General features: G+C 50.2%; 1 protein-coding gene across 1 annotated transcript in view; it reads right to left on the minus strand.

Moving 5' to 3' along the window:
* SLCO2A1 (solute carrier organic anion transporter family member 2A1) overlaps positions 1 to 24,330 on the minus strand; it is a 70,863-nt gene that overhangs the window by 14,890 nt on the left and 31,643 nt on the right. Inside the window, exons 2-5 of the mRNA XM_079794659.1 lie at positions 23,466 to 23,603; positions 20,931 to 21,093; positions 2,221 to 2,448; positions 1,227 to 1,325 (exon numbers count right to left, since the gene is read on the minus strand). Of these exons, the coding sequence (XP_079650785.1) occupies positions 1,227 to 1,325; positions 2,221 to 2,448; positions 20,931 to 21,093; positions 23,466 to 23,603 (628 nt within the window). The remainder of the gene's footprint in view (positions 1 to 1,226; positions 1,326 to 2,220; positions 2,449 to 20,930; positions 21,094 to 23,465; positions 23,604 to 24,330) is intronic.

Consider the following 24,330-nt stretch of genomic DNA (forward strand, 5'->3'; position numbering starts at 1 on the left):
CCTTGGCAGTAACTCTCTTGAGGCTTATCACGGGCCAGACACTAGACCTCATGTTTACATCTATTATCCTGCTGGGTTCTCCCAATAAGTCTATGAGGGAGGGGCTATTCCACCCATTTCCAACCTATCAGGAAACTGAACTTTAGAGAGGTTAACCCTGTCCTTGTCCAAGGTTAAGATTATTGATCAATTTCAAACCTATGTCTTCCTGGTGTCCAAACTTGAGCTCTAAACCACTGAATACTATTGCTGCCCAACTGGATTGCTCCCTAAGAAAGGAGGCCTCATAATCCTCAGAAGCCCGAGGAAACAACATCCACAGAGTGGGCTGCCTGGCCTCCAAAGGAGATGCTTTTTCCTGGCAAGTCTCCCATCCACATCTAAGAGCCTGCCACTGTGTTTCTCTTTGTAAGGGAACTACCTAGGAGGGAAGGAGAAGAAGAATGGACCTCAGCCAAACAATGACAGGCATCCATGGGCACTGTCCCTGGAGGACCAGGAGTTCAGTTGATATTCTTTTGGTCAACCAACAGCCAGGAACCAATGCAGGCAGTGCCAGTGAAAGGGCAAAGATGGCTTGACCCTGAGGCAGGAAGCTCCGCCTGGCTTTCCCCTTTGGTTTGAAGTACAGGCAGAGGACATCATGCAGGTGACATCATGGTCTGATGGACCAGGAGACAGGAGTCTGTGGGTTCTGGCAGCATGGCTGGGTTTAACACCTGCTCATATTCTTTGTGGGATGGGCAGGCTCTTATCTGTGTGCCTGGCACAGGTAGAGGTGTTATTCCTGAGGGTCTGGCTCACACCTGCCTTCCAGGCACATCTTCTGGCTGGTGGGAATGATTTTAATACCACCACCAAGATAGGCAGCTGTGATGGCCACTTCCCTAGGTCTAAAGGTTTTCCTGCAGCTAACCTGAGTTGCAAACTTCCTGAGGGCAGAAAATGAGCGTTGTCTTTTTTTTCCCAGCAGTGTACCCCGCTTCTTCCTAGAGTCCAACATGGGCCCTGGGAGGGGAGGCACATGCCATCTGCTCCGAGCTGTCTGAGGGACAGCAGGAGTGAGCACAGGAATGAGCAAGTGGCAGTGAGCATTTGCAATTAAAGCTTCACTTTCTGCCCTGATTGGCTGGGGGTGTGGTGAGGTGAGGGGTGGAGGTGGGGGGGGGGCAAAGAGGCTGTTTCGTGAAATTGGCAATGGGATAGGCATCATCACACACACTCACCTGTGTCCACCCTGCCATAGTCCACAAAGATCTGCAGCATGACAGAGCCCAGCAGGTACCCAAAAGCCGGTCCAAATACGGAGATGGCAAATAAGATGGCTGTAAAGGAGAGCAGGGTAAAGAGGCTGAGGGGAACTGAGAAGGTGTGACAGCCCCAGGCTCCTTCCCTAGCCGAAGGATTCCTGAGATGTCATGCCACCTGTCCTCTGACCCTGACAAGCCCACACCTATGGCATTTCCCCCAGGCAATGCTAGAACCGCTCAAGATCCTAAGATGTGCAGAACCAAAGCTGTTTCTCCTCCAGCCAGCTGCCAGAGAGATCCACCTGTCAGGAGGGAAACGGTCTCCCTGGCATTTAAAGATGCCTGCCCAGTGCAGTGCTGGTGGGCAAAGGCCTGTGCAGGGACAATGTTGGAGGTCCTGGCAGGAGCTTGTGAGGCCACAGAGCCAGTGGGTGTGGTCTGTCTGGTCTGGAGTATAGGGCCCTTGAGGATGCTCAATATGGCTTGTGCTAAGGGAAGGATTTGAGCAGTCAGATAGTCATCTACCTTCTTTGCATGTGCTTCTTTGAGGCAAACCTGTGCGTAAGTGGATGACTCAGAAAGACATGTGTGCCCCGGCCCAGGCCTCGAGGGCTTGACAGCACCAGTAGCTACTGCTGGTCAAGGAGCTTCCCTGTGCCTGACAGGGGGCTAAATGGTTACATACATGACCTCATGTAGTCCCACAGCTGCCCAGCACACAGATACTGTCAGCCCCTTTCTGCAGGTGAGGAACCTGGGGCCTTGGGGCTCAGCCACTTGCCCAGATCTCATAGCTGATAGGTAACAGAACTGCCATTCAAACCAGGTCTGTCTGATCCCCAAACCTCTGCACTTGTTTGCTGTGTTGTGGGGCAAAGAGGGTTAAGACCTCAAATTAGGCTCCCTCAGAGCCTAAGTGTCAGATCAGGACCCACCCCGCCCTGCAGCCCTCTTCAAGCCTGTGACTCACCGATGTACAGGGGCGAGTTGTTGGGCTCCGAGAAGTCGTCCACGTAGGAGATCCCAAACGGCTGAATGGGCACTGTCCCAATGCCTGCCAGCAGCTGGGCGACCACCATGAGGCCCCACATGCTGCTGGTCTCCTTCCGGGTGTCCTGGGTGCTGCTGTGGCACTTACTGGGCGGCAGGTCCTGCCAATGCTTCTGACAGAGCTCGGTGTGGAGGAGGCTGCTGTTCCCTGCAATGAGAGGGCAGCCCGGTCACCACCACCGTCTCCTGGCTCCACCGCCGGCCTCCGAACCTGGCCTTTCTCCCAGGCCTTTGGGAGCGACTCTGGGAACAAAGGTGAGAGGAAGGGGCGAGGGTGGGCTCCCTGCTCCTGGTGCAGCCCTTCTCCAGTGGGAGAGGACGCTTCCTCTCGTGGGCATCCATTCTTTCTCCTCTATGGGTCCAGGCAGGGAGCTGAGCATGGAGGGATCAATACCTTCATCCCTGGAGGAGAGGGCCACCCAGCTGGAAATGGGGGGTCCGAGGTTAAAAACCCAGGCTTGCCAGCCTTCAGTGCCCTGAGCTCAGCCTCAGCTTAGGACCCCAGAACGTGGTTCTCTACAGAGGGCAGCGTCACCCTGGCCTGCGACGTGTGCAGCTGGGTCCTCCAGAGCCCTCACTCTTGGACGAAACACTGCATCACACTGGAGAGCCTCCTGCCAAAGGCATTTAACATCCGTCTGAAACCTGGGCGGCTCCCAAGAATCGGAGAACTTGGGAAGCTGGAAGACCCGTTAGTTCAACCCCTCCTGTTGCAGACAGAGAGCTGAGGCTGCATCCATCGGAGCCAGGCCACACCATGAGACCCTCTGTGAGGGTCCCGGAGACCCCCAGGTGGTCTGTGGGCACCCTGCCGCCTGTGCTGTGGGGACGTGGCCAGGCCGTTTTAAATCTGGCCCACAAGGAATAGTCAGCACTGTCAGCTCTCCAAGACCTTGAAGGTTCTCGAGGGCTATTTCCCATGAGATGCATGTTCTTTCTGCCTTGTCCAGGCCAGTGGAAACCACTCGCATTACTGACCCGCCTCTGTGGGTTTTTTCATTTAGCACTAATGGGATTCAGTTTGATTCTAATTTGTGGTGCTCCCAGAGAGGGTAGACTCCTGAACTAGGTGGGCATCGAAATCCCACACAGGAAAACAGGGCTGTGGACCAGATCTGCCTCGCACACTGGACTCTGCTCAGTGCTGTTGAGCTCGGGGCTGCTGGGGACCTTGGGGCTGGGAGAGGTCAGCCCTGCTCCTGGTCCTCTCCCCTCCCCCACATGCACATGCATCCAGCCTGGCCCCATGGTTGCCTGTCCTCTCTACAGGTGTTTGCATGGGACACACTGGAAAGTTGCTGGCCAAGGGGGCTCCCTGACTGACCAGAAAGCAAAGGGGCCCAAACTTCTGTCTGGTCAAGGTCATCCAAAGTTGACACCAGCTGTGTGCAGAGAACACAGCACCCAGGAGAGTGACCAGCTCCCGGACTCTGGTTAGTGTCCCTCTGTTCCTTCCTCCTCTCATGCCACACCCACTAGCCCACCTTTCCATGCAGAATTCAAATAGAAAGTGGCCCAACCTTAGGGTGAGATAGGAGGCAGCCCCTTCGAGTCAGGGTGGAGATATAGTCTTATTAACATGGAAAGACGCTGTAACATCTTGCAGGTTCCCCAAAATAACTAGTGGTTTGGAAGAGTATGATCTCTAATTTAGAAAACTCATCTGGAAACACATGCAGAAAAAAACTCAGGAGAACTAAGGCTCTTAGTGATGGGACTGTGGTGATTGTGATTGTGTGTGTGTGTGTTTGCCTCTGTATTTCCTAATTTTTCTATAAAGAACACATGAACATGATACTTTTAAAATAAAACAACAGTAAGAGCTGTTAATTTAAAAATGTTTTCATTAGTAAATACAGCCAGAATTTAACACTGTCTCGTTCCATAACCATTGCCCTTCTTTCTGGCTTAGGCCTTAAACCAGAGCTGTGTTTCTCTGTCCCCCCACCCCATCCTGTCCCCTGTGGGGTGTTGAGCCTTTCTCCCACTTACAGGCTCTACTGTAGAGACCCCAGTTCTAGCGCCAGGATTTTGAACATCTATTTATTGCACAGGCCGACTCTGCCAAGGCTGTGACGTACACTGTCCCCTGCTCACGGCAGTTACTGGGTCTACCTAAGTGGCCGGTTTAAGGCAGAGCTGGCATTCGAACCCAAATGTGACCGACTCAATGTCCACAGTGAAGCCAAATCTGAAAAGGTGATATTTTGCAGGGACGGAGGAGCTGGGCCTAGGGAGATCTCCCTTTCCCTAGCCACATCAGACGCATGGCTCTCTGACCTCCGCAGCTGGCGGGGACCTGACACCTACTTCCTCCCCAACAGAGGTGTCCTGGAAAGGGGCTGGCTACTGGGATTTTTGGTGAAATCTGAGGCAATGAGATGAAACAAACACACAGTATAGGGAGTCAAGAAATTGGTTTTAGTGAAAGAAGCCAGACACAGAAAGACAAATAGTGTATGATCTCATGTGTATGACCCTAAAATAGCCAAACTCGTAGAAGTAGAAGCAGAGAGTGGAATGGTGGTCGCGAGGGCCGGAGGGGAGGGGAATGAGGATATAAAGTCTCAGGTGTGTGAGATAAATAAGTTCTGGAGATGTACTATATTATAGCACAGTATTGCATTGTATGTTTAAAATTTGCTAAGCGGGCAAATCTTATGTTAAGTGTTCTTTACCCTCCCCCCTCCCAGAATAAAAAAGAGAGTGGGAGGAAACTTTGGGAAGTGATAGATAAGTCTATGACCTTGATGGTGGTGATGGTTTCAGGGTTATATACATATTTTTGTTGTTGTTAATCTTCACCTCACGATATTTTATTTTTCATTGATTTGTAGAGAGAGTGGAAGGGAAGGGGAGAGGCAAAGAGAGAGAAACATCAATGTGAGAGAGACACATTTGCTTGACTGCCTCCCAAACTGGCACACACACTTCTTGGCTCACACCCCAACTGAGGCCAGGGATCGGGCTTGCAACAGGTACGTGCCCTTGACCCGAATTGAACAGGAGACCCTTTTGTCTGCTCTATTCACTGAGTCAAACTGGGTAGGGCTAGGGGTATATGCTTATTCCCAAATTCACTGAATCATATGCATTAAATATGTAAAGCTTTTTACATGTCAAGCATATCTGAATAATGTCGCTTAAAAAGAAAAAGCAATAAATTGGTTTTAATCCTAGGTAGTAGCTGTGTGAACTTGAGTAAGTTTCTAAACCCTTCTGAGCCTCAGTTTCCCTTGAGGCAGACACCATAAGGTGGCTGGATAGGGAAACTCCCTATGCGTCATTGAAGAGCTAGAAGGCTCTGGTTCCAGAGAGGAGCGCAGGCACGGAAAGTTGGCCGCCGCCGCTCAGCCAGCAGTCTGATGGCTGTGCCTGCCCTCTTGAGGAAGGCTGGTGCGGCTCAGTGACACTGCAAGGGTCTGAGCCTTAGGGCAGTCACTTGAGCCTAGAAGCCCAAAACTGTAAGATGTCCCTGCTGAGACCATGCGCGCTATGCACCTCACTCCTCACCACACTAAGAATCCTTCCACCCACACTGACCCATGTCCAACACCCAGAACAGGGGTGTGATGCTACAGGCTCACATCACTCCCCTCGGGGAGGCCCAGGTGGCCATGGGCAGGCAAGGCCAACAGATGCTAGAAGGGCTGGACTGGGAGCCTGGGGCCAGGGTTCTTGCCCTGAATCCATGACGCCCTATGCCAGTGACCTTGGCTTTGAGAGACCTCAGAGGATTCTGTGGAGGGCCAAGCACTGCAGAGAGTGGGAGGGTCCCGGAGGGCCCAGCAGGCAGAGTGTCAGGCTCACTGCTCACTCCCTGTCCTCAGTGCACAGCCACACAGGGCACCCGGGTGGATGAGTGTTTTCACGCCGTGGGCTGTGCTAGCCTTTAGAAAAAGTGATGGGTAAGACTCCTATGCTCTCCTTGAGACCAAATGGGCATGTTCAGGAATAAGGGCAGAGCAGGCTGCCGGGCCTGGGACGCCCCCCTGACCCACACTACCAACTGACCAAACGCTGCTCTGTAGTCACTCAAACAAACTGGCACACACACTTCCCTGCTCACTCCCCTGCGCCAACTTTGTCTGAGTTGATGCGTTTCTAAAGGGCCCATAAGACAGGGGTGCTGCCAAGTTTTCAAATGTGGCATTTCTTTTTGAATGATTCAAACAAATTTTGAGTATATTTTGCATAAGGGAGTGAGGAAAGTTTGCAGTCCCCTAAAACTGTGGGCTGTTGTCACCTGCGAATGTCCTGGACTGAGCTGTGTGTGACAGCACCTCGCTCCTGCACGTTGTCTTGTAGGTTATGAGGTGCAGGGCCAGGTCTATGTTAGGTGCCAGAGTGGTTTAAAGATCGCCTGAAGGCAAATGGCCGTACTGGGAAAGTGGCGCAAAGAACCGGCCTGTTCCCAGGTCCGCCTCGGAGGGAGCACACCCAGGCCCGTCGGCAGCGTGGATGATGCCTGCTTCACACGCGGAACGCCTGGACCTGGGGTCTGAAAAGACACCTGGACCAGATTTCATGCATTCTCGGTTGTTCGGTTTCTTGGCCATCATATTTGACTGTGGGCAGGCACTCTGCTGGGGGAGAAGACATGGAGGTGACTGAGACAGGCCCAGGTGCTGATCTTACAAACTTTCAAGGTACTGAGGAGCACAGGTCATCAAAGAAGCAACCACACACAGAAAAAGAAGCAACCACAATATTGCTGGTCCAATCCAAACTGCAATGCGATATCACTTCACACCCACCAGGATGGTTATTTAAAAAACCAGGTGTTGCCCTAACCGGTTTGGCTCAGTGGATAGAGCGTCGGCCTGCAGTCTGGAAGGTCCCAGGTTCGATTCTGGTCAAGGGCATGTACCTTGGTTGTGGGCACATCCCCAGTGGGAGGTGTGCAGCAGGCAGCTGATCGATAATTCTCTCTCATTGATGTTTCTAACTCTCTATACCTCTCCCTTCCTCTCTGATATATTTAAAAAAACACACAAAAAACCAAGTGTTTGGTAAGATGTGGAGAAATTAGAGGCTTTGCACATTGCTGGTAGGAATGTAAAATGGTGCAGCCACTGTGGAAAACAGTATGGCAGTTCCTAAAAAAAAAATTACCATATGATCCAGCATTTACACTTCTGGGCATATGGCCAAAAGAATTGAAAGCCAGAACTTGAGCAGATATTTGTGCACCAGTGTTCATAGCAGGATTATTCACAATAGCCAAAAGGTGGCAACAACCCAAATGCCCGTCAACGGATGAAAGTCTAAACAAAATGTGATATATGCATACAAAGAAATATTATGGAGGCTTGTAAAAACAAAGGAATTCTGACACATGCTACATACAAAGTGGATGAACCTTGACAACATCACACTAACTGAAATAAGCCAGATACAAAGGTACAAACACTGCATGATTCCACTTACACGAGGAACCCAGAATAGGCAAATTCATAGAGACAGAAAGTAGAATGGTGGTTGCCAGGGGCAGGGGGTGTGGGTAGGGAAGGAGTAGGGAGTTAGGGTTTAATGGGTACAGTTTCGGTCGGAAAAGATGAAAAAGTTCTGGAGATGGATGGCAACAATGGTTGTACAACAGTGTGAATGAACTTAATGCCATTGAACTGTACACCTAAAATAGTTAAAATGGCCCTGCTGGTGTGGCTCAGTGGTTGAGCATCCACCTATGAACCAGGAGGTCACGGTTTGATTCCTGGTCAGGGCACATGCTGGGGTTGTGGGCTCGATCCCCAGTAGGGGGTGTGCAGGAGACAGCCAATGAATGATTCTCTCTCATCATTGATGCTTCTATTTCTCTCTTCCTCTCTCTTCTTCTCTGAAGTCAATAAAAAAATATATTTTTAAAAAGTAAAATAGTTAAAATGGTAAGTTTTATGTTATGCATATTTTATCACAATTAAAAAAACCCAGCTGGAGATGTGGGAGGGGCAGAAAACCCAGTGAAGTTGGGGAGAAGGTTTGGGAAAAGATTCCTGGAGAAAGTGGCCTTAGAGCTGAGAAGAATCAAAGGGAGTAGACAGAAGATCCGTGGTGAGGAGGAGAGAGGGACAGCATGAGGAGGGCTCGGAGGTGTGAAAGGCACCCTCAATATCACAAAATGAAGTTCAGTGTGGTCAGCCTGAAACACAACTAGGGTGAGACATGGCCATCCCTGGAGGGCCTGTGTGCCCTGGAAAGGGGCCTGAAAGAAAACCCCCAGATAGTGATGATCACGGGAGGCAAGGGGGGCGGGCAGTGCAATGAACACACTGGAAAGATTAAGGTCCGTTTCCAAGGCCCATGAGTAAGGAGGGGAAATGACCCAGTCAAGACACATTTCCATGGTAACACAGGTGATGCTGTGCATTGCACGAGGGGCTGGGATGCTGGCCAGCTCCACGGCTGTGCGAATAGTGATGCGCAGCCCAGAGCAGGTGTGTGAGATACAAAGGCTAGGCGTGTCCTAGGAGAGCAGGCACATGAGAATCAAAGGACCAGAGAATAAGTGTTGCTTTTAAGAATTCTAGTTCTTGCTTTTGCAGATTCTTATTATTAAATTCACATTTATTAGATCATTGCTGTTGGCATCGCAGGCTAAATGTGTGTGTGTGTGTGTGTGTGTGTGTGTGTGTGTGTGTGTATGTGTAACATTTAATGGTCATCGAAGATTGTGAAAATGTTGACTGGCTTATTAAGTCTTGTTTTTTGGTTTTTTTTTTGGAGAATTTTTATGAGTTTATTTGAGCCAAACTGACAACATATGCCAGCAAGCAAGAGCTCAAATGCTCCCATAAGTCTTTTTTTTCCTTATTAAGTCTTTACATGGTACACTGCATGGTCCACCAATGCCACAAAACCCTCATGAAATTTCATCTAATGAAGTGTCCAGGAGGCCCAACTCTCTAGAGATTGTTTAACTGTTATTATTAACTTTTAAAATGTCAAGATTCCAAACCAGATACTGCCTTTACTAAAAATATGTATTTTAGCCCTGACTGGGTGACTCAGTTGGTTGGAGCATTATCCTGTATACCAAAAGGTTGGGGGTTTGATTCCCAGTCAGAGCATATACCTAGATTGCAGATTCTATCCCCAGTCTGGGTACAACCGATCAATGTTTCTCTCTCACATCGATGTTTCTCTCTCTCTCTGTCTCTCTGTCTCTGTCTCTCTTTCTCTCTCAAGTCAATTAATATCCTCAGGTATGTTTTTTTAAAAAAAGGGTATTTTAAAAAATAATTGCCCCAATTAAATCCAAGTCTACAGAGTTCCTCTTTGGCTATTCTGTATCCTATATTGCCACAAGATCTCCCAGCAAACTCTCTTCCTTATGCCAGCTGTGAAAGGGGCCAAATCCATCCCACATCAGGCTCAGACACATGCGAACAGGAAAGGGCTTTAATCACCCACAGAGGGCAAGGCTCCTTTTCCCGGGGAGCCCTGTCCTCCTCGGGGAGCAGCAGCTGGCTGTCCTGGAGGCAGGGAGCCCTGGAGCCAGGAAGAGCAGGGCTCAGCGGTGGGTAGGGCCCGCTGCTCCCTGGCTTGATGTGGGGACAGGCACAGACATACCTAAGAGATACTGTGTGTTTGGTGCCAGACACCCAGCAATAAAATGAGTATGGCAGTAATACTAGTGGTAAGCGTTTTGCTGGTGGAGGGTCTTGCCTTTACTTGGTAAAAAATGCAACATCTGTGAAGCTCAGTAAAGTGAAGTGCATTAAAACGAGCTCTGCCTGGATTTATGTCAGAGGCAGACACTGGGCTTCCCACGAACTCAGGCCTGGGACTCTCTGCAGTGGGAGGCCGTGGCCAGCTTACTCTGGTGAGAGCCGAATTTTCTAGAATTTAGACCACTAACTAGGCCTTTCTCTTAAAAAGAAGAGGACAGGGAGAGGTGAGTCCAAGGGCCAGACGCAGGGAGAGAAAAAGACGTGTGTCAAGAGCCCTCCACAGAATTGGGGGGCTTGGCGTTCTTTGCCCCACTCAGCTTTCCTCAGGAGCTTGGGGCTACGTGGAGGAAGAAAGAGCAACCTCTCCCCATTTCTCAAGCATTCCTGCAAAAACCCGGGACCCAGTTACTCTCCACTGACTTATGGAAGCTCATCGCCCTCCTCCTCAGAGGGGGCTTAGCGCTGACCTTCCCACCGTGTAAACTGAGGGAAATGCCAGCCCGCTCCTGCCACCAGGCTGCACAGCCTGCCTGCCCACCCAAGGCCACCTGCCTCCATCGCGGAGGGCCCTGGGGAAGGGAGGGAGGGGAGTCTATTGGTTAGCTGGATGACAGTCCATTGCTCATGTTCCCCGAGGCAGACTTCTGGAAGGCTCAAGTTCCTCAGAGCACATTCTTTTACCCTCGGGCTGGGCCAGTTTTCACAGGGCTATGAAATGCTAAGTAGAAACAGGCTGGGACCTCTCCCCTCCCCCAGCTGCCCCAGCACCACCCCGGCTGCACCAGGAGTCAACCCTCTGACTCATCCTCCCACCATTTAAATATGCAGAATTTCAGTTCTGATTTCTGGACCCCTCAGCGGGTTTGGAAAGATAAGGGATCACTTCCCTAGAATAGTCTACTTCCCTAGAATGGACTCTAGGGAGATGGGCCAGATCTGGGCAGACCATGGTCTGGCCACTCCATTGTACGAGGACACACGCTCCAGGTGTGGCCAGGCTGAGGCTGGCTGGGGGGTGTCAGGGTATAATGAGAGGTCTCTACACGAAGTTCCAAAGATGAAGCTAAGGGAGATCCTGGATGGGTCAAGCATCATGGGAAGGCCATGGCAAGTGGGGCTTTCCTTTGACGTCATTCTCCTCATTCTGGTAAATAAAAGAGAGGATTCTGCCAGGAAATAGGAGGGCAGCAGTGGCTTCTCCTTCAAGTCATGGTTTTTGAGAGCCACCATCACCTCCCGCTGAGAAGGAGGCTAGGCTTGTGGGTGAGCAGGGTCAAATGAGGGGGAGATTAGCAAAGCGCATATTGCAATCCATGAGAATAATAGGGAAAGGCAGGGCTGCTTCTGGAGAATTTTCTGGAAGCTCCGCCAAGGTGCCAAGCCCTCGGGCTTCCAGCAAACTCCTGGAACCTCATTCAGAATGTTCCCCTCTGAAGGACCTATTTCCTCATCCTCCTAAATCTGGCTACTCAACAGTTTTACCAGAAACTCTGGCAACTCCCACCAGCAGGCCTGGAACAGGCTGTCCCGACCTCACTCATGATTTGAGACCTCGAAGTTGTTTGTAAAGTGGGTTGTATGTACATCAGAAGCGATTGAGTTTCCAGTGGAGTTCACCAGGCCTTACTAATCCATAATGCTCCTATAATAATATGAGTTCGCTTCCAACTAGACTAAGCCTCCACTTACAATTTCTATGGGCATATGCATTCTGAGCTTCATTTTGGAGAAGTAGGCGAACATACTCTTCTGTACCAGCAGAAACCAACTAAGTTCGGATTGTCAGCCTTGGACACATCCTGGGGCAATGGAAGGAATTCACATTTTGAAGCCAAAGAGACCAGGTTCAAATCTTGGGTCTACTGCTCACTGGTTTGGAGCCTCTCAGAACCTCAGTGTCTTCATCTCCAAAACAGATATAATAATACCTACCTTGCAATATTGTCATTAGGATAAAAAATAATGAGAATGATATAACTTGGGACATAGTGATCATACAGTAAGCTCAATTTTCATCCAAAGAGGCCAGAAATGTTGAGAAATTTCAATGGATAAGGGGGATGACAGAACCCTGGAGATGGGCAATATTACCCAGGTTTTTAAGAATCTGGGGACTGGGTTCAGAAACTAGAGACAAGTAAGTTCAAGGTCACCAGCAATGGAGGCTTGTAATAAAGGAGTTGTGAGGCGCATGGGTGGCTTGAAAGAGTTCAATCACGTCTGTGCAGAAAAGAGCAAGCGTGGGGTGGTGGTGGAAGGAGAGAGTTCCTCTGCTCTGCTCTCAAGACTGAGTTTCCAGAACTAGTTATGAGGCTAAGGCTGAGTGAGGCTGGACATTCCTTCCCACACGGCCAATGCCTATTTGTATTGAGGTGTGCATGTAGCCAATGAGCCGGGTGTGAGAGGGCAGTCCACTGTGCATGGTGCCACGAGGCCGGACATTTCCCTGCTGGCAAGGGGCTTTGCTCACCCAAACCTTTGCCCCTGCACATGTGCCTGCACCCTGAGGAATCGCCAGTAGGCGAAAGAAGGAGGTATCACCTGGCTCAGTTCATCATCGAAACTGTTTCTTAGTGGATGCGGGTGGGGTCGGGGGAGGGAGGAGGGTCACTCAGAGCCATTTTATTTTAATATTTGGAGATGTGTGCTTAATTTGCACCCCCAAATTGGAAGTGAAGCAGAACTTATTGTTCACAGATTTATTCAATTGGCTGATGTGAAGCTCTTTGATGAAGAAAAAAAAGCAATTAGCTGAGCCAACATGAGCTCATCAAAAGCCATTCATGCCAAACCAACCTCATTTCCTTTGTTAATGGGGCTCCCAGACCAGCAGGAAACCGTAACATGGTGTTACTTGACTAGAGGAAGTCTTTTGACAAAGCTTGTTATGATATCCTGGTAGACAAGATGCAGACACGTGCCTGGAGAGTCCTCTGGGAGAACCGGCTCAAGGCATGCCCAGTGCAGGAGTTGATGGATCAGTGTGACCTAAAAGATGGGCCCAAACTGTGCACCACTCATCATTGTCACAGACTTGGGTGAAAGCCGGGAATAGCTGGTAAATTTATGAATGACACAAAGCTGATAGGAATGCCTAATAAGATAGTCCAAAGGCTGAAAATTCAAGATTAGACCCAAGACTATAAGAAGGGGCTCTGACCAAGGAGAAGTAGCCTAATGGAGTCAGTATGGGCTGCTGTACCAAAGTATCATAGATGGTGTGGCTTATAAACAACAGTATTCTATTTCTCACAGTTCTGGAGGCTGGAAGTCCCAGATCAGGATGCTAGCATGGTCAGGTTCTGGTGAGAGCCTTTTGTGGATGGCAGACTACCGACTTTTTTTTGTCTCCTCACAAAACCAAAAGAGAGTGATCTGGTCTTTTCTTACAAGGGCACTAATCCCATTCAGGAGAGCTCCACCCTCATGACCTAGTCACCACCCAAAGGCCCCACCTCCAAATACCACCTTCGTCCTGATGTTTCTTTGCTGTTTTCCCTCTTTTTTGATCTGAGCTGCACATCCTCTCTGATGGTGGCCAATCCAAACTCTGAATCCTGAAAAGTCCTTTTTTTTTACTGAGTGAAAGAACCTACTCCTGCTGGTCTCCTGTCCCCTGGTGGGTAGCAAACTGCCCAAAACGTCTAGTGTTCCCTTTTTAAGCCTTTGGGCCACAGGCAGCGTCTGGCTACAACTAGAAGCCTTGGCTCTACCAAGCATGGCAAGAAGAGAGGATAGCCGAAACCGGTTTGGCTCAGTGGATAGAGCGTCGGCCTGCGGACTGAAGGGTCCCAGGTTCGATTCTGGTCAAGGGCATGTACATTGGTTGCGGGCACATCCCCGGTAGGGGTGTGCAGGAGGCAGCTGGTCGATGTTTCTCTCTCATCGATGTTTCTAGCTCTCTATCCCTCTCCCTTCCTCTCTGTAAAAAATCAATAAAATATATTTAAAAAAAAAGAAAAGAAAAAAGAAGAGATGATAGCTCCTCCCTGTGTCCTCTGAGGACCTTGGGGGGCCCCAAGGCCTCTTTCAGGAAGGATGGATCAATGGCTTCTTCAGAACCACATTCTCCAGAAGGGGTATGCATCCTGTTTCTGAAAGGCTATCCCCTACTCTCTCATAGTTTTCCTGGGGTGCCTAACGTCCCTGCAATAGCTCCAGCCTTCCTTTTCCACCCTGGGCGCTGACTCTCCCAAGGAGACCCTCGCCACTACCATAGGTGGGCCCAAGACACACAGTCTGCCAGGGGTCCCAGAGAAGTGACTCTCCCCACAGGCGCAGGATGTAGGGTGCAGCTTGCTGCCTAGGCCTCCCTTCCCCCACCAGACCCCAAGCAGGCCTGCCACCCAAGCCTCATTGCTGAGCAGGGAAATGACTGAACAAGCCTGGAGGGGCCCATGGAGAGGCGGAGCCACACTCATGTTTCTGCTCAGACCTGAGCTGGGGACCCAGAACAAGGGGGCATGTTTCTAGGCTGCCAAGTGGGGGAGTGTGATGTGCCCACAAGACAGATGCTAAGAGAAGCCTAACGGAGTCAACTGCTCTCATAGCATAGCTGTGAGGCCTTCAGTGAGGCCGCGTGCCATTGCCATGGAGACGACCAGCTCTCCTGCAGAGCCCAGCTCCTTGCCTGGCCTTTTCCTCGTGGTCAGCACAGCAGCCGAGTGTTTTCTGTCATTCTCCACGCTGGTTTCTCTCCTTTCCTACGCTGTGCATTAAACATGCTCTGCATCAGATCTCGTTAGGCCGTGTTTTGCACATCTGTTTGAGGCTATTTTCTCTCCGTTGACTTAATAACACCCATGTGTTTTGTCTTTTTTTTTTTTTTTTTTACCCCTCTTGTTTTCCTTTTTAGGTTAAATAGATCCAACTGGCCAGATGCAACTCTCACCCTGACCATCTTCCACTCACTTACCTCCTAACACCCAAGCACCCTCTCCCCTTCACCCCCATATACACTTCCACCTCCACACACACCCCAACTCCTGCCACACGCGCTTTCCCCGCTCACATACATCCCTGTCTCCACCCTCCACACCTCCACATAGCCCCCCCCCCACATACATACCCACTTCTTCTCTCAAATTCCCTCCTATCCCCACCTTCCCCATCTTCACATACATCCACCTCCTCTCCATACCTGTACACCTCCTCACTACTCCACTTCCTACACATAGAAACGCCTCTCACACATACAATTACCCCAAAACACACCCACACTTCTCTGCACATCTTCACCTCACACCTCGGCTGGGTGTTCACCACTGAACAGCCCTGAGCTCACTGTCCTGGAGCAGTTCCCTCACGGAAGGACCTTGCATTGCTCCCATGGTTCAGTGCAGTGGGTTCTGCTCTGGGGGTTGGGGAGCTGATTCCAGGTCCTGCGTGTCCTCCACTGAGGAAGGGACACAGCCATGCAGGAGCCGGAGGCTTCCCTCCGTGTGCCCTCCTACCACCCTCCTCTCGGGGACACCCTTGGGATGAATGAGCATGGGCCAGGGGCTGGCCACTTCATGAACAAAGGACTAGAAGGTGACTCTTCCCTTTCTTTTCTTGGCTGTTCTAAAAATACAATGGACTCCCTCCCCTGCTTATCCGACAGGAAGCTCCCTGCCTGTGCACAGCCATTGTCTGCAGGCGGGCAGACTTCCCCTGGACTGGGCTGAGGGCTCTCACAGGTCACACCTAGTCCTCCCAGCCGCTGGTTTCTGAAGACCCTTCCCTGATCTCCTGGGAGAACCGGTCTCCCGCTGGCCTGTTTCCCACCTACCCAAACCTTGCCAGCCTTCCAGAAGTGGTCTTAGAGGCTCTGGCTGGGTAGCTCGCCCTTTCTCCAAAGGCGCCAGCAGGACACATTTCTGGACCACACTGACATTTAGAAAATCTAAACATTCATAAATGTCTGCATGGCCTTTTTAAAATCGACAATTAGTTGTTAAAGGTCTCCGTGATTCCCACAATGTTCAGCCCCTCTTTAATTTTTTTTCCCCTTAAAACACATAGTTACTCTTCATTTCCCATGGTCGTTTCTGGAGTGCTTCAGCTCTACGGGGGAAGAACTCAATCAACACGTGGTAATAATCTGGGGGTCATTCCTTATGAGCAACAGATTTCAAATACCACAACAAGGGCAGGCGGAGAGAAGTCTGCTGAACAGTGGACGTGGGCCAGGCAGGCACTCTACCTAAGCTATTCGGTTTGGATTTTCTCCTCAGAGCACCCTGAAAAGGAAGGGGTTATTGTTCCCATTTTACAATGAGGAAACTGAGGCTCAGGAAGGTGAAGCATTGGCTTGCCAAGGAGACGTGGCAAGGAAATGTTGAGCTGGGAATTGAATGTTGAAGACCATGCTCTTACCCATCACACCAGGCTTGTCCCACCTGAGGATCTGGGAATAGAGCAGAACAGCAGCCTAACCTTCCGCAGAGAGAAATCACATGGCCCCACCTGTGGAATCCCATAGCCTCATCCATGCCAAGGGATGGACCCTGCTCCAGACCAGAGCAAAGGACCTACAGTGAGGACCAGGGAGAAGCTGCCTTTAGACAGCCCCAGGACACCCAGCCAGTCAGCCAGAGCTGTCAGACTCCCTCTCCACAGGAAGCAGGGGGCTTCCTCATGTGTGACCCTAGTTTACCCAGCACAATACACCATCAGTGACAAGAACTATGACTTAATGGTTGCTGCACATGCCAGCTACCAGGCTAAATCCTGAACATTCACCCTCTCAGTCCTCACAGTCCTGCAAGAGGGGGTCCATCTCATACAGGGAGGAACTGAGACTCAGAGCTGAGAACAAGGTGGCCAAGGCCACGTCATTGGGGAACTTCAATGCCCAGATTCAGACCAGGACCACCTGAATCCAGAAGACCGTTCAGATTCATGACTCCATTCAGGGTGGTGCTTTTAATGAAATGCATTTGTTCCTGATGACCTTGCATAATTGAAAACTCAAGTTCCCAGAGGACTACATTTGAAGTAGGAGTCACATTTCAAACTTTTCCCCTAAGTGAACATTTTTGTTTGGACATATTGGCAAAGCACACACCCATGTTGCCCTGGCACCCAGGGCACAGCCCCAACTACATCCCACAGATGTGGCTCTTGGACCAAAGTCCTCTTCATGCTGCTCCCTGGCACCAGGAAGATGTTCTCAAGGTGGCTCAACCCTGAGCACTTCCAGCTGCTGCTCTGATCCCAGTCAAAGTGGCAGGGACTGCTGTGTCCTATTGTCGCAAGTAGGATTTACACAAATAAAATGAGCAACAACAAAAAATGCTCATTTCCCTGGCCAGCGTTTCCTCCCTGCAGGCCTGAGAGGCAAGCTGTGCACCCCCCTCAAAGTCCCCTTTGGCTTCTCTCCAGTGGAGTTTGGCTTAGAGCACTGAGCTCAAGGCAGGAATGGTGGAGAGCAGGGAGGACCATGGTGGGCTGAACCAAGCTGTGGACCATTCCTAACAGGGAGCAGAATGACTGCTTTCAGAGGCCTGCCCGTTTCTAACCACCCTCTGTGGTGGCTGCTCTATGTGAAGCAGATGTCATTGGGATGTAGTTATGGCTACGGGTAGCCAACTCACCAGGCTAAGCAGGCCACCATGTGTGGCTCCTAGCAGGATGCCCTCCCCTTGGCCTGGCCATAGTGCCGTAGGCTCCCTTGCTGATTTCATTACCCTAGTCTTCATGCTGATGGAACTGGCAGGGACCTCAGGTCTGGAAAGACAGCAGTGCAGTGGGCCTGACCATCCTCTCTGAGGAGACGGCCAGCAATTCCTGACTCTCCTTCAGAGCTGGCCTCGTGCCACCTGTCTAGACCGAGGCGGAGAAAGAGCATGGCAGGACACTATGGTTAGGTCAATCTTCCTCCTGTGCCTATTTGAAGTAGGACTTAGCCCTTCAACAGTCCAGAAGGATCCAAGGCCACAGTGCATTTATGAGAAATGATTAGTTCACAGGCGATTTACAGAGAGGTGGAGAGAAGATTCCCATGACCAGAACCCAGCAGACATTTCATCACTAGACATCCTTGTTCCTGCTGCATCTTTTTCTATTCCAGCCACCTACCTGTCCCCAGGTAAGTCACACAATCTATAAAAGAATCCCTTCTGTCATCATAAGTGCTTCATCTCTTGAGTCTGATCTGTACATATGACTTAAAAAAGAAAGTCTAGTACTCACAAACACAAGAATCAATTATACCCTCAGCACATCCCTGGCTGGCTCATTTGTCCTCAGACATCTTCAACCCCAATACAGTGGACTAAGGAAGAGCATTTATGGACTGGGCCTCTCACTGCTGCTCATCATGAAACCTGTGCCATTTCCCACTTCCCTTAAGAGAAGTGCAAATTTATCCGAAGCCAATAAATTATTATACAATGAGCTCCAAAGCAGTGATGCTCTTGGGGTGCCAAGTAAATGCAAATGCAAAACCATTCTGTATGGCTATTTCTCATCACAGACCACACAACATTTCTACAGGAGAAAAAAATCCCTCTGCAAATGAACCCTTGGTCAAATATCATAGAATATACAAGAAAATAATCCACCACAAACAAGGGCAAGCAGACACAAAGCACTGGAGGATTAGCATTCTCAAAACTTGAGCTAAAAGAACAATTGAATAAAGACTATAAAATAAATATATTTAAAATAATTGAGGAGACCAAAGGAAAACTAGAATTCATAAGGAAATATCAAGAAACCATGTAACTAGGACAGATAGATTTGAACTATTATAATAACTTTTAGAAATGAAAAAAATATATAGAGAGCCATTAAAATTTAAAATGTAAAGGATGGCTTAGGCATCAGATTAACACAGCTAGAGAGAGACTAAGTGAACAGGAAGACATACCTGAGAAATCATCCAGGATGCAGCACAGATGAACAAAACACTAGAAACTATGAAAGAGAAGTTAAGAGACATGGAGACCAGAAATAAAAATGTCCAACATTTTAGAAGAAAGAATGGAGAAAATCTGGGTATCAATATTGGGAACATTTTTGGCTGAAAATTTTTGAGAATGAAAGAAAAACCTTAATCTTCAAAAGAAATAGCACATGGAACTTCCAAAGATAAGTAACAATTAACCCAAACTTAGACACCTTATGGTGGACACGCAGAACAACAAAGAAGAGAGAAAATCTTAAACACAAATAGAGAGAAAAACACACACCAGAATACCTAAAAAGGGAGGAAACTTAGACTGATGAAGAAGTTCCAATATCAAGAGAAGCCAGAAGATAGAGGCATGGTACAATGTGCTAAGAGGAAGTAACTAAATTAAATCCTGTTTGTATCTCAATTATAATTCAAAAGCAAGGGTAAAATTAAGACATTTTCAGACAGAGACTTAGAGATTTTCTTACTCATGTATCCTGATTGTGGTGGTTACACAAATCTTTAAATGTGTTCAAACTTACAGAAAAAATATATGTTACATGAAAATATATATATAATACCACAATTAAAAAATAACATAATATACCAAAACCATTATTGGTAATATATACCAAAACCATTGATTTTTACACTTTAAATGGGTGAACTGTATGGTATGTGAATTGTGTCTCAAGAAAGCTGTTAAAAAGAAAAAGAAAAAAAAGATGTATCTGAAAGAAAACTGATAAATCATAATGGTCAGTATATCTGTCTGTTATATTATTTTCTTTACTTTGCTATAGTTTGGATTTTTTATATTATAAAATACAATAATTTTTAAAGAATAGGGGAACTCTTACTGGGCAATTCAGTGGTTTTTAACTTTGTGTTTATGAATTACCAAAAATCCTCACTCATCTCTCCCTGCCACAGGGCCTATCACTAAGAACCAGAGGCTCCATGTCACAGAAGGGCCACTTGTCTCAGAATCAGGAGGCCTGAGTCTGTCCCTCCCTAACTGACTGATGTCCACTAGACATCTTTGAGCGCCACGTTCTCATCTTAGACCTCTTCTCTCCTCTTCACAGGAGTCCAGAGGAATCAAATGAGATCATAGTGCAAGTGTATTCTAAACCTAAAGAATGATGGGTGAATGCACCAATGTCAGGAAGTGTTAAATACACAATCCTATCTAATAATAGAGTAACATGTAAATTACCATCACTCCGCTATGCCCATGATTGGGCGGCGGGAGGCTGGGGGGCGGGACTCGGGGTGGCCTATCCGGCCATTGAGAGGCACGGATCCACTGCCACTGAGGGGGGCTACCCTGCTGTTGAGATCCGCGGCCGCTGAGGGGGCCTGCCACGGACACCCAGCTGCGCCTCTCAACGGCAGGGTAGCCAGGTGTCCGCGCCAGCCCCCCTCAGCGGCCGTTGAGAGGCGCAGGGGGTGGGAGCCCCGCCCCCTGCGCCTCTCAACAGCAGGGTAGCCCCCCTCAGCGGCCTCGGACCATCAAAAGTGGGGGAGCTGGGTGCCTGTCTGCTCCGGCACCAGGCCTTTCAGAAGCCTCCGCCGAGCCGGAGACTTCTGAAAGGCCTGGCGCACCAGTGGACAGGCACCCAGCTCCACCACGAAAAGCAAAAGCGTGTAGGGGACCCTACACGTGCATGATTCAATCATGCACTGGGCCTCTAGTTAAACATAAAAAAATTCCACAGACCTCATCATGGTCAATGATCTGACCCTCATCCTGCCAAACCCATCACAGCACCGTTCATCAGTGTCTCTACTTGTGTGCAATGGATCGTTCCTGGCACAAAGCACAGGGAATTACAAAGGAGGTGAGCCATCCACTGCAGGCTCCACCCTCAGCAAGCCAGAGCTGGGACAGTTGCTTCATAGCTCCACATAATTCCGCATGTCCTGGTTTCAGATGGGCTTTGGGGAGAAACAAAACAATAAAATCCAAGGAAGTTTCTGGTTGGAGAGGACGGTGTGGCTCAGTGTGGTATCCACTGCCCCAGAAGCATGGCCACCAGCTTTGCCTTGGGGTAGGGGGTGGAGGCCACTTACCGATGCTGGCCAAGGTGTACTGGTAGGGCTCTGAGAGGAAGTGGGGGAGGGTGAGGACGAAGGCACCCGAAGCTAGGAGGAGACCCCCAACGCCAATCAGCCGTGGACGGTGCACCCGGCTGCCAAAGTAGCTGACGAAGATGATGAGGATGGCGTTGCTGATCTGTGGAGAGAGCAGAGGGACCGAGTGAGACCAGAGACTCCGTCCTCACCCACCCAGAGTGGAGACCTGACTGTCTTTTCCAGGAAAAGCAGAGAGGGAAGAGGCTGCCCAGTGGCAGCTGGGGCCCAGGCAGAGTCCCATGGTCAGCCTTGCCCAGAGAGCCTCACAGTGGGACAAGCACACACGTTTCAGCTTTCCCCTGTTGTCAGAAATTCTTCCCAGCCTCAGCCTTCAAGACTAAACCAAGGGAAGTCTCTAGAGACGATGAAAAGCTCATGGTCTTAATTTCAACCATCTTAGGACCAAGCCCTTTGGGGGAAAATCCAAGTGTGCCTCCCATTCTGGCTGACTCCTGGAAACAGCACGTGTTCCCTCACTAAACTCCCTGAGGACTTGGGCTGGGTAGTCAGAATAGCCACCAAGTAGCATGCACTCTCTCGTTTCATCATGCAGCAATTTTTTTATTTTTTATTGATTTTTTACAGAGAGGAAGAGAGAGGGATAGAGAGTTAGAAACATCAATGAGAGAGAAACATCGATCAGCTGCCTCTTGCACACCCCCTACGGGGGATGTGCCCGCAACCAAGGTACATGCCCTTGACCGGAATCGAACCTGGGACCCTTGAGTCCGCAGGCCGACGCTCTATCCACTGAGCCAAACCGGTTTCAGCCATGCAGCAATTTACATTTTACAGACAGAACTGGGGCTCGGAGTATTAAGTCACTTGTCCAGGTCCATGAGGTTAGGAAGTGGCTTGAACAGATACTAAGTTTTAACTAAATTAGCCCTATTGCCTCTTGGAGGAGGTGGTTTCTGTCCCAGCAGCTCTGCTACTAACCTGCCCCTGGCCCTCCCTAGGTCTGCTTCCACTTCTCTCAATGGGGGACAAGGACTAAAGCACCCTAACGTCCCTTCCCAGTTGAGCGCACCAGTAACTCCATGTTCCTGGTGCTCATTGGAAGGTGTGCTCTCTGAGCTCCACTCAGAGCCAGGGAAGGGACCCGAAGGCCCCAGCTTGGGGATAAGGGTCCTAAATGGTAAAAGGGGTGCTGGCAGATGTTATGGCCACAACTGCATCCAAAGACATCACCCTCTGCCCCAGAACATATGTTCGCCTGGATTCGAGGAGCCCTGAATGTCAGCACCCATTGCCCCTGCCCTGTCCACACCACAGTCTCCTCCTGGCTCGAAAAGCAGGTGCCTTGTCTTAGGACATAGGGCCAGAGTCTTGGTACCTGGCTCTTCCCAAGATCACCAATGACCCCCTCATTGCCAAATTCACTGTCAGTTCTCAGCTCTCTTCTTACTTGATCTCTCAGCACCATTTGATTCGGTTGAGCATTTCCTTCTTCTTGCAACACTTCTTTCCCTGGGTTTCCATGGCACCACCTCCACCTAGTCTCCTCCCCCTGGCTGCTCCTTCTCAATCTCCTTGGCTGATTCCTCTTCGCTTCCCCAAACTCTCAACTCTCAGAGCTCAGTCCCTGTACCTCTACTCTGGTCTTGGTGAGCTCATCCAGAACAGGGGCCTCATGAAAGAGAAGAGAGGCTGGGCCTGGGAACCCCATCTCCTCACCTGAGCCACCAAGGTTGCTGCCATGATGGAAGGGCTCTGCTGCCTCCCATGACTCTTTCTCACTGACTCCCAATGCCTCCTAGCTGACCCTCCCACCCCTGACCTCTCGGCCCTCTGACCTCCCACCCCTGACCTCTCAGCCCGCCCTCTCTTCTCAACCTTTGATGTGTCGTCACTGAGGAATTGTGTGAAATCCACATTGCTGGGAGGTCATAGAGATCTGACTTTTCTGGGGGTAAAAGCTCTGGCTTCTGTGATGCTCATAATACTGGAACTGCTGGGCTTGGGATTGCTCCCCACCTGCATGCCTGGGGCTCACCTCCTCCTAGACTGGGGATGGGCAGAGGTCACATAAACTCGTGGGTGGTCACAGAGGCCCAGAATTTCGAGGCAACAGCCCTGCACACCTGGGGCAAGCTGCTGCATTTGCTGAGCCCCAGTGCCCTCCCCTGTCAGGTGGGAGGAGCAAGGAGAGCACCTGCTCACAGGGCTGCTGTGAGGAGGCCCCAGGTCAGGGATCCCAGAACAGTGGGCCTCGTGGAAAGAGAAGAGAGAAGCTGAGCCTGGGAACCCCATCTCCTCACCTGGAGCCACCGAGGCTCTGAGCTCAGTGCCTGGTGCCAGGAAGCCTTGGAATTGGTAGCTGCTTCCACCATGCCCATTGCACCTGGCTGTCTCCTTTCCCCAGGTGTCTATCCCAGCTCCCCATTAACTGTTCTTCCTGGACAACCCCCTCCCAGGCCTCGAGACCAGGGTGCACAAATGGGGTCTGATGGACCAGAACCTCCTGCTTACCTCATTCAAGCTGGAAATGAGACCCGAGGAAGAACTGGAGAGGCCAAAGCGCTTCTCGATGGTGGTGAGGCTGCTCTTGAAGTAGGCGCTGTACAGGAGCTGGGAGAGCTGCAGGAGGCCATGGCAGAGCACGAACACCTGGGGAGACACCATGACCCGTGAGGCCCCGGGACAGTGAGCCCTGGCTGCCCACCTGGGCCTCCCATTCTGTTTCTGCTCTGTTTTCTCACCTGTTACTTAGAAACACTGATTTGATCGGGCGGTCCTGAGGGTGAAATGCCATCATCGTCACATCAGGTTTCTCCTGGGACTCTGCGCGCTCTCAGCCATCCATTCCCACCATCCCTGCCGTTCTCATCGCTGCGGCCCATAGCGGCCCAGTAAACTAGGGGTGGGGAAGCCCCTTTGGGAACGGCCTGACTAATCAGCCACGTCACTTGGCTTGTTTTCTGACAGCATCTCAGTGCCCTTCGGGCTGCTGCTGTCCTTCCTCCTGTCCTGTGAGGGCTCAAGTCACTGCCCAGCCAAGTCAGGTCACTCCCAGGGCCCAGACACACCCCAGGCCACAGTGTTCCACTCCTCTGGACCTGTCCTCCATTCCCCTGACTCCAGCAACACCTGTGCACAGGCCCACCTCTGATGCCGGCATGACTCACCAGGATAGATGCACAAATCACCTGGTTGTAACGAATGTCCCAAGTTTGTTATCGCCTCTATCAGGACTGCCTGTGATTGTGCTGGCTCTTTCCCTGGATGGGTGATAAGGCCTGGTCTCTGCCTTCCATCCTGCCTCTATACCCTGTCATATGGGTACAGAGGCAGGATGGAATATGTAAATGTGAGTTCTGTGGTGAATGGGGACAGA

This window comes from Cnephaeus nilssonii (assembly GCF_951640355.1).
Source record: "Cnephaeus nilssonii genome assembly, chromosome: 17".
NCBI classification, from domain to species: domain Eukaryota; kingdom Metazoa; phylum Chordata; class Mammalia; order Chiroptera; family Vespertilionidae; genus Cnephaeus; species Cnephaeus nilssonii.